Here is a 15,724-nt window from a genome sequence, read left to right as displayed (position 1 = left end):
TGTTAGGAAGCAATGCTAAGGGTATTGGTACTAAGCACAATAATTGCATATTTATACATATTTTTTCTCCCTGATCTGTTTTCAAGGAAAGAGTATACAAAAGAGAGAATGAAGCTGGGTGTGGTGGCACATGCCTATAATCCCAGCACTTAGGAGGGTGAGGCAGGAGGGTCGCTGTGAGTTCAAGGTCAGCCTGGGCTACATAGTGAATTTGAGGCCAGCCTGAACTACATAGCTAGACCCTGTCTTAAAAAACAAACAGAGAGAATAGGAAGGAAAAAGGGAGAGTTTGGTGTTTATTTTGGAGGGGGGGGCATAAAGGGCAATTACAAAAAGACATTGTGCATTACAAAAGGACAATGTGCCATTCTTGGACTCAGGGCCATTTGTTAAAGGGTTTTAAATCTCTTGAGCTCCAGTCTTCATTTTATAAAGTAATGGCTAAGGATACCAGAAAATAAACAGATTATCAACTATCATAAGAAACAGGCTTAGAACTGGCTTGAAAAGTAAAAACCCAAATTCCTTCCATGTAACAGCATTCTCTTAAAGATTACAAAAGCAGGCTCTGTTGCTGCTGTGTTTAATATCCAATGGGAAAGTGCAACCCAGAAGAAAAGGAAATAGATCAGTTTCTTTGTTATAACAGTATCTTTTATATTAGAGAAAATGCGGGGGGGGGGGGGTTTGAGACAGTCTGATCTCGAACTGAGCAATCATCCTACCTCAGCCTCCTGAATAGTGGGAACACAGGCATGCAACACCACACTTTGGCTAGAGGAAATTTCTTTTTAAATGTTCACAGGCAATCGCACTATAGAATTTTTTTTTTTTTTTTTTGGTGCCGGGATCAAACTCAGACCCTTCCGCTTGCGCAGCACGCGGCGAAACCATTCAGCTAAATCCCCAGCCACTCGCATTATAGAATTGTAATCAGTAATAATATATTGAATTACCTGTGTCAATTTAAAGGTGGGAGGCAGACAGACACATCTTCATATTTTCTGCTTTGCACCCTAAATATATAGATCACTAAAATATATAGTAGCTTTATCCAGGGACAGCCAACCAATTTAGTTAATCTTTGATAGTTTTTAAAAACATTTTGTATTCATGTTAATTTTTGTTCTTTTTTTTCCATTTGGGAACCTCATTATCTTCATTTGACAAAATATCTTCATCAAACATGACAAAATTTTCATGCTTAAAAAGCTCAATGTCTCTATTATACAAAACCCATCTGTTACTCTCTTGAGGGTGTTCTTAGACTGATCTGTATATGAGTACAAAACTTGGTAAAGGTTCATTTTTTAAAAAATACTTAGCATTATAAGGAAAGTCTATCACGTCAGTACTACTCATCAATCAAGCTTTCCGTTATGCAATATTTAAATTACTATAAAATTTCTACTAAAAACATTTTTTGTAAACCATTTATAGGAATAACTTCTGTCAGATGAATAGGGCATAGAAACCAAACTATGGACAGCTCTCCAGTTCAAACGGTAACAATTCACGGAAAACACCAAAGAACATATAAGCTGTAACATATAAAAGCTAATATTACACAGTGATCCAAAGTGGTTTTAAGTAATAATGACTTAAATACTATGTATTTGCCTATATTTCTATTACATAAAATATTTTAAACTCTTTGAAAATATGCATAAATTATAAAAATTTATAATGCAAAAATCTCTAAATTACATGTAAAGTATAAATTATGATCAAGCAATTTTGAATCTAATATTAACTCTACTGTAAATACCTGAGTGAAGTGATATCTTTTAGATAATAAGTAGCAAACACCATGTTACTTAACATTCATGAAATACCAGACCTAAATTTCAACCTAGGCTATTTCAGTACTAACAACTGGTTGAACTTTCAGTATTCAATAAAGTGAAATTTAGTTAAGATTGTTTTTTTATGAGATAATAAAGATAAATTTTTTTTAATGGCAAAAAGCAAAACAAACATCTCAAAGACTAGATTACTGAAAGGTAATCGTACTTTCCTAAAACAAGAACAATGAAAGGAAACAAATATGGCAACTAGGGAGATCTGCTTTTTAAAATATAAATTTATAAAATAATGTAACTGTTAAAACAGGCACCACTGTTTTACCCACGTTAATTTTTCCTGACAATTATATAGGTAGGAATAGAGTAACACTCTGTAACATTCATTAACGAAACCAACATCCATAGACACAATATTGTCAAATACATTAACAGAAGGAAAGGAATACTTTTTAAACCTAATAAAGACTTGGCTGCACCTTAATATTTAGTACAGAGGTAGTGCATAAGAGGCTTATTGTTTATAGAACATATGTACACTTCCAAAAACATTATTTTCTTCAGGCATGTTTCACAAATTGTTATGACTGTTCATATTTAACATATGGATTCAGCTTCTAGATAAGATTCTAAAAGAACACTTGTTTTAAATGCTATTTTAATATTCCTTACAGTAATGTTCAGAAAATGGGGTAGGTTTTTGGACAGGTTTACAAGCTATCTAGGTTTTATACAGATTTTCAACTTACCATACATATTGGAACATCTGAAATGTCAAAAGCCTTTACTATGAATTTGGTAATAAATTAGGTAACTATATGGATGTATTTCTAAAAAGCAACACAATTTTTTTTCTGCTCACAAAAGTATATTTACAAATAATTACCAGACTACAAGTTTATGCCACTATACAGCCCGGAAGTGAGGAGGTCATTTTGGAACAGACTAATGTCTTTCCTCTAAACTGTTTTATCCAATCTAATTACCAAGCTGATCTTTGGCCATTTCTAACACATAACTCAAAGTCAAGAAATATCCCACCATATATTCAAAAGTAAATGCCAGAGTCTGAAGTTACCATAAGACAACTAAACAGACTCCACACTCTCTGGTATTTTTGCTAAAAATGTAGATAGATACATATAAGGAAAAGGCCTAAAGGTGTTAGTTAATAATCAGAATAACTAAACTATATTCTTTAAATGTTTGTTATTCTTTGAATAAAGCTTCATGAAGGATAATCTTAGCATAGCTCTAACACTTGTTTAGATTTCATCTATGTCCTATCTCATAAACAAAATCAACAGAACATTTATTGGAGACACACTGTTTTTACATAGGAAAATAAAGATGACTGATAAGTGGCCATGTGCCTAAAATGAATTAAACTTTCTCACATAATTTTGAAATAATTATAAAATCTAGTACTTATATTTATTTTTAAAGGGAAGATGCTATCAAAGACCTGTAAAAGATGAAAGAAACACAGGCAACAGAAGCAACAAAACATCCAAACAGAATAATCTATACAACAAATCCAGCCAAGAATTGACTGGAATAGCCCCCTCTCCTTTTTTGATTCAGTGTACTTTAAATTTAATGTAGATCTTGTTCTATTTATAAATTTCATATTTCATAATCTTTAACAAGATCACAAAAAGTTTTGCTTTAACGAAGACTAGAGTATAACGTTTAGGAAAATTATCCAGGCACTAAATTTTTTCATTACAATCAATGATTGGCAAAGTTAATACTAGCCCCTGATTATTAATAAGCTGGTCTTGGTAAGAAATTAGAAAGTTCTTATCAAATAATCTCTAATTGTGATTAAACAAAATTCTCTATTTTCATTAAATTTCTACAAAAATAAATAACCCACTTTTTTGGTCCATAAGTTATTCACAAAACTACCCTATGGCTTTTTTAAAAAAGATTAAGTAGAATAATTTCCATCTAAGATCTTTTACTCTAAATTTCTATTTGAGTTCTAACCTTGAATCTTTCTTATTGAAAAATGAAGTGAAGAAAATTAAACTGAACATAAACGTGAAAATATAACAAATTAGAATATTCAAATACTTGTTTCAAATTTTAATTTTTAAAATTTTCTTATAAAATATGAACATTATTAATAAGTTATTTCTCTAATCAAGTATTAGTTCTGTCCCAGAAACAGTCTCTTGAGACAAGAATTCAAAAACAAGAGGCTTATTTGGGAGGTAATCCCAGGTAACACTGATAAAGGCATGGGAAGTAACAGGCAAGAGGATGAAGAAAATAAAGATCATGTGCTTAATAGTTTCCTGCTACAAAGAATGAGGATAGTACTTCTGGTAACTTTAGGAGACAGAGTGAAACGAGCTTTAGACTATCATCAGAAAGATGAAAAGGCTGGAATAATTATCCTCCAACTCCCATCCATCACTGGCTGAAGGCTGCTCCCAGGGCATTAGCTTTCCAGTGTTTCCAACCTACTCTGTGTACAGCTGAAAAATCCAAGGCAGAATTATAGATGCTTGCAGGAAACTCTATGCTTGGACTGGAACAGTGAGAGTCAAGTATCTGCCACAAAGTCTCACCATCAGACTCACATACCAAATAACTTAAATTTCATCTTTGTCATTGATTGTCCCATTACAGATTGTTTTTAATGATGTAACAAAATAGAATTTCAAGATCTCAAGTAACCCTAACAGAGAAAACAGAAGTCTGCAAAGTTACCAAAACTGATACACACAAAAATGTATTTACTTGAATTAATCAAAATACATTTTCATAATTTCCATTTTAACTGAACTTGGAAAAAAAACCCACTACCTTTTTAATTCAATAGGTTATCATAAACAGCCAGCACCAAAAACAAAATGTAGAGTATGGTTCAGCACTGAAATCTTCAGAAATAAAAATCAGAATAACTGAATTCTTGTTCAAGCTCTGATAGTACCTAGCTATACAAAGTTAAGAATGTAATTTGTATCTGTCTCAGATACTCTGACAGTAAAATTAAGATAATAATAAAGTCTGGACTGTTATTGCTGAGATTAATAAAAAAAAGACGTAAAATATTTTTAAACTACAATGTTAAATAAGTTGATTTTATGTTGTCATAAAAAGTCAAAGGTGGAAAGGGTCATAAAAATCTTATTATTTGGAATTCTAATTCACATTAATAAAGAAACAGAAAAGGAAAGTGATTTTTGTCCCCCAGCAAAGAAGCCATAACTCACCTGCAATGCTGAAAATGGATTCCATTCCAGTGCTTCTAGCACCTGACAGTGTCTTTCTATATAAGAACTGACTGGAAATGTTATTGGGCATGCAACTAAAGCACATTTTTTTTTTTGGTAGCAGGGACCGAACTCGGGTCTTTGCATTTGTGAGGCAGGCGGCAGAACCACTGAGCTAAATTCCCAGCCCCACTAAAGCACATTTTAATTAACTTTCAAAGTTTCTGCAACACCATTAGGTAATGGTAAATACTATAGGACACTGCTAAAATATTGGCTCAAAAGCACAAGACAATGATTTTAAATATTCCAAGTCACTTTAGATTACCATCCATTTCATTTGGCATTACATTAAACTTTGACCTTCTTTTAAATTTGTGAGGTTGATTTTCACAATTAACTGAAAATGGAAAAAAAGCCAATTAAAAGGTGCTTCTAATGAAAAGGTTTATGTTTTTCTGGCATTTCTGAAAATACTTTAATGAAAATTATCTTTTGTCCTCATCTCAAAATTCAATTCACTAAAATTGAGCAAACACTATTGAAGTCTATTGTGTACTAGATTCAAATGAATAAATTTGAAATAGAAAAAATCTCAGAAAAATTACATTTATGAATTAGTAAAAATACTTTTATTCAGTCTGATTTTACAGTTTAAGTACTTAATTTTTAGTAACCACAAAACTCAGTCACAATATGACTTCATATTCTTTAGCTTTCAATTTGTTTTAGTACTATTTACTTAAATTATATAACATCACATTCAGTAAATAATTCAGGGTATCATCTTCAGAAAAATTTATGTATTTTCCAGAAGTTTACATTGTCAAATTTAAAGATCAGAACTCAGGTCCTTATTATAGCTGAATACACTTGGTCTCCAATAGCTTTTAAATAATTGCATTTATATTCTTTGGTTTCAATTATTAGGATAAGGAAAAATATAACTGTATCAAATAAAGTCAAACCTTACTTTGTAATATGAAATGTGCATCTAAACGTAATTTACAACTTATAAGAAAAACTAACTGTATTATATTATAGCTTTCAAATCAGAAGAACTGGCTCCCCTCCCCATTTTTATAGGCTAATGGCAAAAGCCTTATGTTAGAATTAAACAAATGTGCATGTACAGAATTAAACAGGTGTGCCCACCCCCATACACACACACAAACACACACACACACACACACACACACACACACAGAGTAATATAATACATCATAGGTACAAACAACTCTGAAGTTACCAAGAGAACCATGGAATAAAGGGCAAATCTAAAACACTCCAGTTCTTCACATAGTATTAATGAACTCATGAAGGCAGCATGGGCAAAAAAAATATCCATCCACAACAGCAACATGAAGGAAGGAATGGTCTCTTATCAGCATTGCCTGAGGGAGCCTTTATAAAATGTACGGCATGGTCACTGATGACAGCATGGCATGCTACTCAGTTGTTTTGCAGACATGTGTTGGAATAATTTAAAAAGTGACAGGAAAAATTCTTACCTGTCAGGTGCAACTTGTTCCCCTACTAATATTTTGATACCAATAGGTACAAAAACAGCAAGCTCTCTCAACACAGTAACTTTTTCAGCTACTAATACGGTTATCTTTTGACTGAAGTACCTCTGTCCAGAAACTAGCTACTTATTCAAAGATCAACTTAAATTTTATATTAGGAAAAAGAACTTTATTTTTAAATGTTCTGACTAAAACCAAGTATTCTGAGGTTCCACCATCAATAACTAAGTTTAAATACTTCCTTAATATCTGGGGGATCATTTTTGAAATTAAATGATGGTGACAGAAGATGGTGGTTATTTTTCCAAAAGTCTCTGTATACCAAAATAAAGCCTCATGTTTCATATTTTTAAAAATATTGGTCTATTATAAAATACTCAAGTAAAGCTTGTTATCATCTAGGTAGCCAAGCACTGAGAATAATTTAAAGAATTTGTAACAAGCTGGGATCCAGCTCAGTGGCACTACATGGACTTAGTATGCACAAGGTCCTAGGTTCAATCACCAGCGCCAAAAGGTAGTAGTAGTAGTAGTAGTAATAAATAGAATTTACAGCAACCAATCAACCTCCATTGATCACTCCTTTTGATTCATTTATGGAAGCAATGTAAACTCAACATGCTTCAGCAAATAAAAGGACTATGATATTTTAACACTAATTCCTAAGAGTTCCTACTTTTCCTTGCTTCCTACTTAAATTTATGATCATAAATAGTACTCAAACCAACCAATTATATTACATGAAACTAAGAGTGGGTTGGAATGGGAGAAACTTACAACTACTTGTAGTTTAGATTAAGTTTAGCAAATGTTGAACTACAAGTAAACTACACCATCTAGGACAAGAGGCAGCAAATTACAGCCTGCAGATCAAATCCAGTGTACCATCCTTGTGTAAAAAAGTTTTATAAAAACATATTCACATTGATTACACATTGTCTATGCCTGTCTTTGGGCTACAATGGCAAAGAAGAGTTTAGACTAGAAATCATATGGACTATGAAGTCCAAAATGTATACTATTTGGGCCTTCACAGAAAACATTCCCCAACCCCTAATCTAGGGGAAAAACTATTTGCTACCAAAGCAAAATTTGAGATCTTTACCAATAACCAATAAGAAGATTAGGAAACCAATCATTCTTATTGGAATATGCAAATATAAACACTAGCCTATCTGACTAGTTCTTTAGTCTATTCTGTATAAAGACTTGTTGCTCACCTACAACAGAGCACACACTTACCTGCTCACTTACCTGCTCACTGAGCTAATCTTTATTATACATTTCTCAAGAACTCACTAAAGGAACAGTGAAGAATCCAGTAATATTCTGCTTGTGTAAATTAAAGTAAAAAAAAAAGTTGCAGCAAATAGCTCAAAAGAACATAATAAAGAAGCAACTTTATAGACTACATAAATTTTCCTATTTTAGATTTCAAATATAAAACTTAAAGGCATTTAAAATAGGAAAGCTTAACTTGAACAATTCACATAATATCAACTCCATTAAATAAAGCGAATTAATAACTTCCTTTTTCTGTTAAATAGCAAGATTTTGATTTGCATGCACAGAGTAGAAATAAAATACCTCTAGTCTAATTTAATCATGTAGATAATTATAAGCAACACCAGAATCTATTTTTTAAAAACTCACCACTTAAACTATTTTTTAAAAACTCACTTTGAAACTAGAAAGTATTTCAGACACCACCTCCATGTTCAGATGATACTTTCAATCTGACTTGAAACATTTAAGCTCAAGTCTCAGTGTGAAATTCTTTCTACCAAAAGACATGTCCATATAGTATGAAAGGGTGATCTTGAAATATTCTAGTTTTAATAGTGTAGTACAACATATTCCTAGGACTACAGTCCAATCAACCTAGGAAAGCCTTGTCTTTTTTAAAAATAAGTCAATTATGAAATTACAGAAGGACAATAAATGATCAATTAGAAAGCAACTCTTATTTTAAAAGATAAAAAAAAACCCAATTAGCTGCTTAACAAATTGTCAAAGATTAAAGACAGGATGCACATAAAGAGGCAGTATGACAGGTACTTAACATTCCTCATTTGGTACAATTATTCATAAGGGTCATTTGGGAAGAGTTTAAGAAATTCTCACCATGCAAACCACTTATTCCATTTCCATGACCATATCCTAGAGAACAAGTCTAACACAGAGTTCAAATTTTACATACATTTAAGGAAGTCCATTTCATTATAAAACTGTGCAATATCAGAAATGTCCAAAGAGACAACTAGTTAAATTACAATATTTTCATACCATACAACAATATTAGGAATCAAGTCACATTTTCAATGTCATGGGTAGGAGCTTATGATATTAGGTTATTAAAAAAAAACAGGGTATACAACTATATGGTTGATATATTAATTTTGTTATTACACACATATACACACATACATACAGGTATATATAACAAAGACCAAAAAGAAATACAGAAAATATTAACAATGTTATTTCTTTGCAGTGAGATTTTTGATCTTTATAATTTTCAGTATTTTCCAAATTTTCCATAATACTCATGTGATGGGTTTTTAATCAGAAAAGACTATTTTAAAAATTAATTCTAGCCAATCTATATTTTTAGCCTGTCTTAATAAAGGAATACTACTCAAAAGTACATTAAATAATGAGAAATAAGCCACTATTGTAAAAAAGTATAATTCACACACAGACACACACACACACATGCACGCACACACACACACACACACGGAAGCAATTGTGAATCCAAATGGTAATATTAATTTACCACATTCTTGAGTATAGAAAGTTGATACAGTATTTAATAAAAAAAGAAATGCAAATCTTTAAATAAAATTGGTGCAAGGCATCTAAAAATTGTGCTATTCTGGCTTAACACTGAAGATATAAACATTTTCCAATGTCAGATAGATTCCCCTCCCAGTGTTATGGTAAAATCAGTATAACAGAGAAAATGTGTGTTGGCTAAATAATTAATGGATTGAATTTTTTTTTTTTTTTTTTTTTTTTGGCCAAAGTGACCAGAATTGGGCAATGTTAAAGAAAGAAATAATACAACACCATACCATTATTTTAGTTGGAAGAGCCGCACCAAATATCCTGACAGAAAAACTGTAGAACTGGAAGAAACCCAGGAGTTTTTGTTGTTGTTGTTGTTGTTGTTGTTACTAATGATTTCTTCCTAAAAATTCAATTAGAAGAGTCAAATTGCTTAGAGCACCAAAAAAGCACAGAGTACATGGTCTGCAATGATTTGAAAAACACTAAGAATACTCTTCAGTATTTCCTCATTTGCAGACTATCAAACATCTTTGAAGAAAACATCTATGTTCTTTTACAAATCTTGAATTCATATTCTATTAAAATATAGTAATGACATGAAGGGATGTCACACACAAAAAGGCAAATAAATGTAATTTAAAAAGTTAACGTTAAAATTATTATTGTAATTTCTGTAACTAAAAAATATCAGATAAATATGTAAAATATAAAATACATCCTAATATATTTTTACATAAGAGCTGAAGCTTACCATTTTTAATAAAAATTCTGAGATGGAATTAATAAAAAACAATTTTCAAATATACCACAGAGCAATAAGTTTAAATCAGACTATTTTGAGTTGTGTAGCCCTTTATTAGCAACTAAAATAGAAGGTATCTGTTGTACAACACGGGTAGTAATTGTCTATAACTTCAGATTTATTATATTCTAATACAGATCATTTATAAATGCAATTTCTTTATTAAAAAGCTTCCACCCTTTTTTTGTTTGTGTACAATTTGCAAAACTATTCTGAAAGCGGAATATATGTGCACAAGTCTGCAAAGAGTGCAAATTTAGGATATGGTAAATGCTTTACAAGTTACTTTCAAAAAACTGCCACAACTGGGCCTTTACAACGTTGTCTTTTTTAATCAAAATATTTTTGATCCCAACCTTCCTTCCACCACCCAAAACTATAAAGCATTTTATAATGAGTTGAAATTAAGGAGGACTACACCTACTAGAAAAGAAGAGAAGAAAGTTCTATTAGTTTGAGGTTTCAGAATCCCCCCAAAGCCAGAACCAGTGTCTTGGTAAAGGCTAGGCTGGGACCCTGGACAGAGTATGAGTATGTGCAGGTGGCATCCCTGAGGATCCGGAGCTTCAGTGGACCGTGAGTGCTCCAGCTGCATAACTCACTGAGCTGTCTTGCCAGTTTCTACACTGGCTTGACTGGGCATAATTCAAAAAGGAAAAGCTCATATTCATTCCATTCTTCTGGAGCTCTGTGATAGCCTAGAAAAAGAAAAACTTGGTTATGACAGACATCACAGAAACAAGTGAGCACTGTGACCATGCTGGCAGTTTGACTTTGCCCATTTCACAGCAAAGGTGAAGAATTCTTTCTCTTTGTCTCTTGAATTTCTCTTTTGTCTTGTAATACGTGGGGAGTCAGGGAGATCCTTACTTCGTTCTTTCAAAGAACTCACTCCCTGTAATTAACAAAACTGCTTTGTTTTGTCCATAATAATTTCTCTCAATTTTTTCAACCAAATCATGGCCACTTCTTAGTATATTTGAATCTCTGATCTGTGACTAAATTTAAAATGTATATAATTTGAGTTCCACATCTAAAAGGTATGCCAGGATTTTTACTCTAATTGTAAACTAGCTAATCATTTATTTCATAAAACTTTTATTTCATTCAATTCAGACTTTAGGAAATTGCACCCATTTATGCTAACTTGTTTCAGGAATTAGTTTAAAGCCCATCAAGCTTTTCTTTCAGCCAATCCATTCTGGTTAAAAGAAAAAAACCTTCCTAAAAATCTACAATATACTATCTTTCAAATGACATAATGAGAAAACTGGTCTTCAACATCCTACCCTCGACTATTCTGGACTCAATTACCTTTTCCATTTATTTCTCTGCCTTTCCAAATAAATGAGTCCACTGTAACATCCTGAGTACATTTTTTTCTTTTCATTCTTAAAGAGTATTCCATTTTTCTTCAGAAAAATCTATAATGTTTTATGTATTGGGGAAAATTAATATTATTATGTCTTTCTAAAATCTAGCTAATCAAAACATCTGCCTCTTCCCATTCTTTAAATGAATATTACCATTTTTGTTCTAAAGAGAAAATATACATATCAACTGTCTTGTTAAATTATGAACATCTAAAGTTCAAGAGCAGGAGCTTTCTTTTTTGTTTGTAGAGTCTAGAACACTAAAAAATTTAATTGTTTTAACAATGCAAAAGCCTGTGGTATAATGTTTTCCAAACTGTTTTTAACATAGAGACTTAGTTCCAATGGGTATTAAACATACACATACACAAAAACAAAGATAAACACATACCCCAAAACAAGAAATACACACGTACATATATATACACATATATAGACATATATACATACATATATATACAAAGTCTATTGATTTAAAAACATACCAGAGCTTTTCCTTTAATATTGTAGTCTTGCTATGTGGCCCAGGCTGCCTCCAACTCACAGCAACCCTCCCGTCTAAGCCTCTGAGTGCTGGGATTACAGGTGTATACCACCACACCCCGCAACAGTAATTTTTGGAGAGACAGAATATGCTTAACTCTAGAAGTTTCCACTAGGATCTCTATTAATATTTCTTAGAAGCAGTTTTTTGTGAAACTCACACTGGGTGAATGTTCATTTTTTTAAATGAATTTCTTTTTTTTTTTTGGTACCGGAGATCGAACTCGGGTCTTTGCACTTGGGCAGCACTGAGCTAAATCCCCGGCCTAAAATGAATTTCTTGAGAGGTCACTTTGACTTATATTCAGAAGGACTATACCAGAATATCGACTGAGAGTAAAGAGAAAATATGATTCTCTATCCTAAATAATTTTCTATATTTAACAAAAAGTACTAGCCTGTATCCTAGTGATAAATTTACTGAAAATCACCAAAACAACAGAAATCTGTAATTATGTTAAAGGTCCCAAGAAGAAACAACATTTTGGACATAAACCAATAATAGTAACATATCACAATGATAAAATTTGTTGAAATACGACAGGATCAAATGTTAAAAGTCAAAGCTTCCTAAGAATACTCACATTTAATAGCACCCCAATGGGATGTCTTCCACATATAGTATTATGGTATTTCTTCAAGTAATTGCTAAAGGATACAGGATCTAATTGTTCTATAATACTCATACCCTAAAAAAAAAAAGAGAAATGACAAAATTTATTTTTTCCTAATTATGTTTTAAAAAATTCTTACAGCTCACAAAGAAAATATATTACTTATGAAATATCAAACTCATTCATGAAAAGTAATCTCATTATAGTCAAATCCCTGACAGCAAACTTTTAATTCTAGTTTATTTTCTTATTAGAACCTCCAGATATCTTTCTACATCACCATCATCAGCTATCATTTAGCTTATAATCGTCACATTTTATAATTTTATATTCTTTATAATTTTGTATTTTAATATAAAGAATATTTACAAAAGCAAACCTCCTATGAAATTTCACATAAAATCTAACACTAAATTTGATTCATAACTGTTTTACCCAAATCATGTTCTTCCTGTTACTGATAATGAGAAACCAAAAGTTAAAGTAATTTAACTATTTCCATAACATATACTTAAATATCAGTGTATTTTCAATTATCAGCAGTTATCTACATATCTGATAAAAAGAAAATACCACAAACTAAAAACTATTTAACATATTTTGATTGATTTAAAATTCACAAAACAATGATGAGGATTTTAAGTACCACAGGTCTTTCATGAATCAGTTTTGAAAAGGAAAGCTTTTTATCTCTTTATTTTTTAAGCCAGAATGCTTCATTTATAAGATTTTAATTCAAAATTTTAAAAAATAATATAACTTGAAAATCTGTCTACACTACAGGGTGACTGAAAAAATACAGCAAATATTTAAATTTTTAAAAAAATGACAGCGGAAGACACATTGCCAAGAACAATGGACTAAGTATGTTCAGAGGGAGTATTTTGGGTCTACCAAGGGAAATAAACAGCAATGTGTCATTTACTGTAATAAAGTTTTTAACATTAACCATATTTTAAAATCTTATTTCATTTACTGTTTATGCCAATTTCTGTCCGAAACATTCCAGTGTATCCTCATCCACCTTATTCAACCAGCTCTGGCACTGTGTCACTTCTAGCTCTTCCCAAAGTCAGAATGACCATGAAACGTAAACATTTTGAACTGATTCAGGACATTGAGGCAGCCACAACAGCATAACTAAAGGCACTTACAAAAGAAGACTTCCAGAACTGCTTCAGAAAGTGCCAAGAGCTTTCTGTGGATAAGAGAGTTCAAAGCAAGAGGGAGTATTTTGGGAATAATGGCAATGTGGCTTTTACTGCAATAAGTTTTTTTGGGTTTTTGTTTTTGGTGTTGTTGCTTGATTTTTTTGTTGTTTTTTTTTTGGTACCGGGGATCAAACTTGGGACCTTGCACTTGTAAGGCAGGCAGCGGAACCACTGAGCTAAATCCCAGGCCCTGCAATAAGTTTTTTTGAATTTAAAACATTCACTGTATTTTTTTTCACACCGCATACATTCTATACTCTCCAAATACATTCAGATAATGTATTTATAATTCATCACTATTCATTAATATAATTCAATGATACATACAATTAAACTTTCACTCACTCAGACAAATAAATCACGGATTTCAACTATCTTGTTTATCAATTGTCCTACATTATTTTTTTATTCAGGTCAGACAAATGTGTGTTCAATAAATTGGGTTAAGATCCTCTGGGAGACATGTAAATGGTGGTCTAACTCATATGAGACTTATTTGGTACATTCTGCATGATTTTCAAATGTTACTGTACATGTTTTAACAAAATAAACAGCATAAAAGCACAAAAAGTAATCGGGACAGCCATAAATAAAGTCATCTGAAAAATGACAGTAATCAGTAGCTAACATGCAAATTTTGCAGTGAGAGCTTCAAATTTTAATTTTTATAAAGACACTTTAATTCAGAATATTCATACCCTTCATAAACTATCAATTTTCCCACAAAATATATCCGAATCATTTATCAACTGAATTTTGTGCCCCATTTCAGATCTGTCTACAATCAGATTTTGTTTTGTTTTTGGTGCCGGAGATCGAACTCGGGTCCTTGCTCTTGCACAGCAGGCGACAAAACCACTGAGCTAAATCCCAGGCCCTACAATCAGATTTTAATGCTGTTAGTTTTCCCAACAATCAGGGATGGAAAACAATTTCCCAACGTTAGAAAAATACAACTAACAAAGTCAAATCAAAGATAAACAATTATTATAATTCTGGTAAAAAGAAAAGTACATAATATACTTCTAAATCAAGAAGTAGTAATACAGAGATGAATTATAAATCCTTTACAAACATGGATAATTAAGTTATAACTACCCTAAAGATGAAAAACCAGGGCATGAAAAGATCCTAATCGTAAGATCTTTCTTATACACTACTCTTATACATTATAATAGTGTAACAAGAGTCATAGTAACGATTCTTTGAACACTCATGTAGCTACAACAGGGATACATATTTAAGAAAACTTTCAGTGCTTGAATGAAATCTAGGACAGCTTACCTTAAATAGAATTCATTCTTTAATAAATTATATGACACTGAATTTCCAACACACATTTTAATATTAAAATCATCAATCACAAGTGGAATAAACTTAACACATTTATATACTGATAGGAATTTAAAGAGAAGAAAAAGAAAACTAATGACTACACTGGGAAAAGACAATGAATCCCAGGTTACTAGCCAAGAAACTCTTCTATAGAAAGATAATGACAAGTTATAAATGTAGAGAAGGTACTAACTAAAAAGAGTTCAAAATGAAATCAACTGGTTAAATTACAAGAAAAATACAAAATCAAGATGATGGTAGTTGAGGGATTAAATGTGTTAAAAATTTTAATTCTGGATCTATTGTGGCAAGAAGCAATTCCATTATACTCAAATCTCTGACAAATGTGATGATGATTCACTATGTATGCCTTTTTATAAAGAAGGCATAGTGGGATTAAGAGTTTTCTCATGGGAGGTCCCCTACGATTGGAAAATTCACAAAGTACACAAAAAAGCAAAGATGACAAAAGTGAAAAATGTGACATCCATTAAGTAA

At 31.7% G+C, this 15,724-nt stretch overlaps 1 protein-coding gene across 5 annotated transcripts in view; it reads right to left on the bottom strand.

Annotated features, from left to right (window-relative positions):
* Window positions 1-270: 270 nt before the first annotated feature.
* The window catches only part of Memo1 (mediator of cell motility 1), a 128,565-nt gene continuing 113,111 nt past the window's right edge, over window positions 271-15,724 (bottom strand). For 2 of the 5 annotated variants that reach the window (XM_087216496.1, XM_021253697.2), the window contains 2 exons: window positions 12,651-12,755; window positions 271-10,848 (listed from right to left, as the gene is read on the bottom strand). In XM_087216496.1, the coding sequence (XP_087072622.1) occupies window positions 10,717-10,848; window positions 12,651-12,755 (237 nt within the window). In that variant the 3' untranslated portion in view covers window positions 271-10,716. The other 3 variants (XM_021253698.2, XM_087216495.1, XR_015453203.1) reach the window with 2 other exon arrangements.

The sequence above is a fragment of the Heterocephalus glaber genome, unplaced genomic scaffold (genome assembly GCF_053883595.1).
Source record: "Heterocephalus glaber isolate CG9 unplaced genomic scaffold, H.glaber_assembly_v1.0 deba00001457, whole genome shotgun sequence".
Classification (NCBI taxonomy): Eukaryota; Metazoa; Chordata; class Mammalia; order Rodentia; family Bathyergidae; genus Heterocephalus; species Heterocephalus glaber.
Note: the sequence above shows the minus strand (reverse complement) of the source record. Positions and strands in the feature narration are given on the sequence as shown.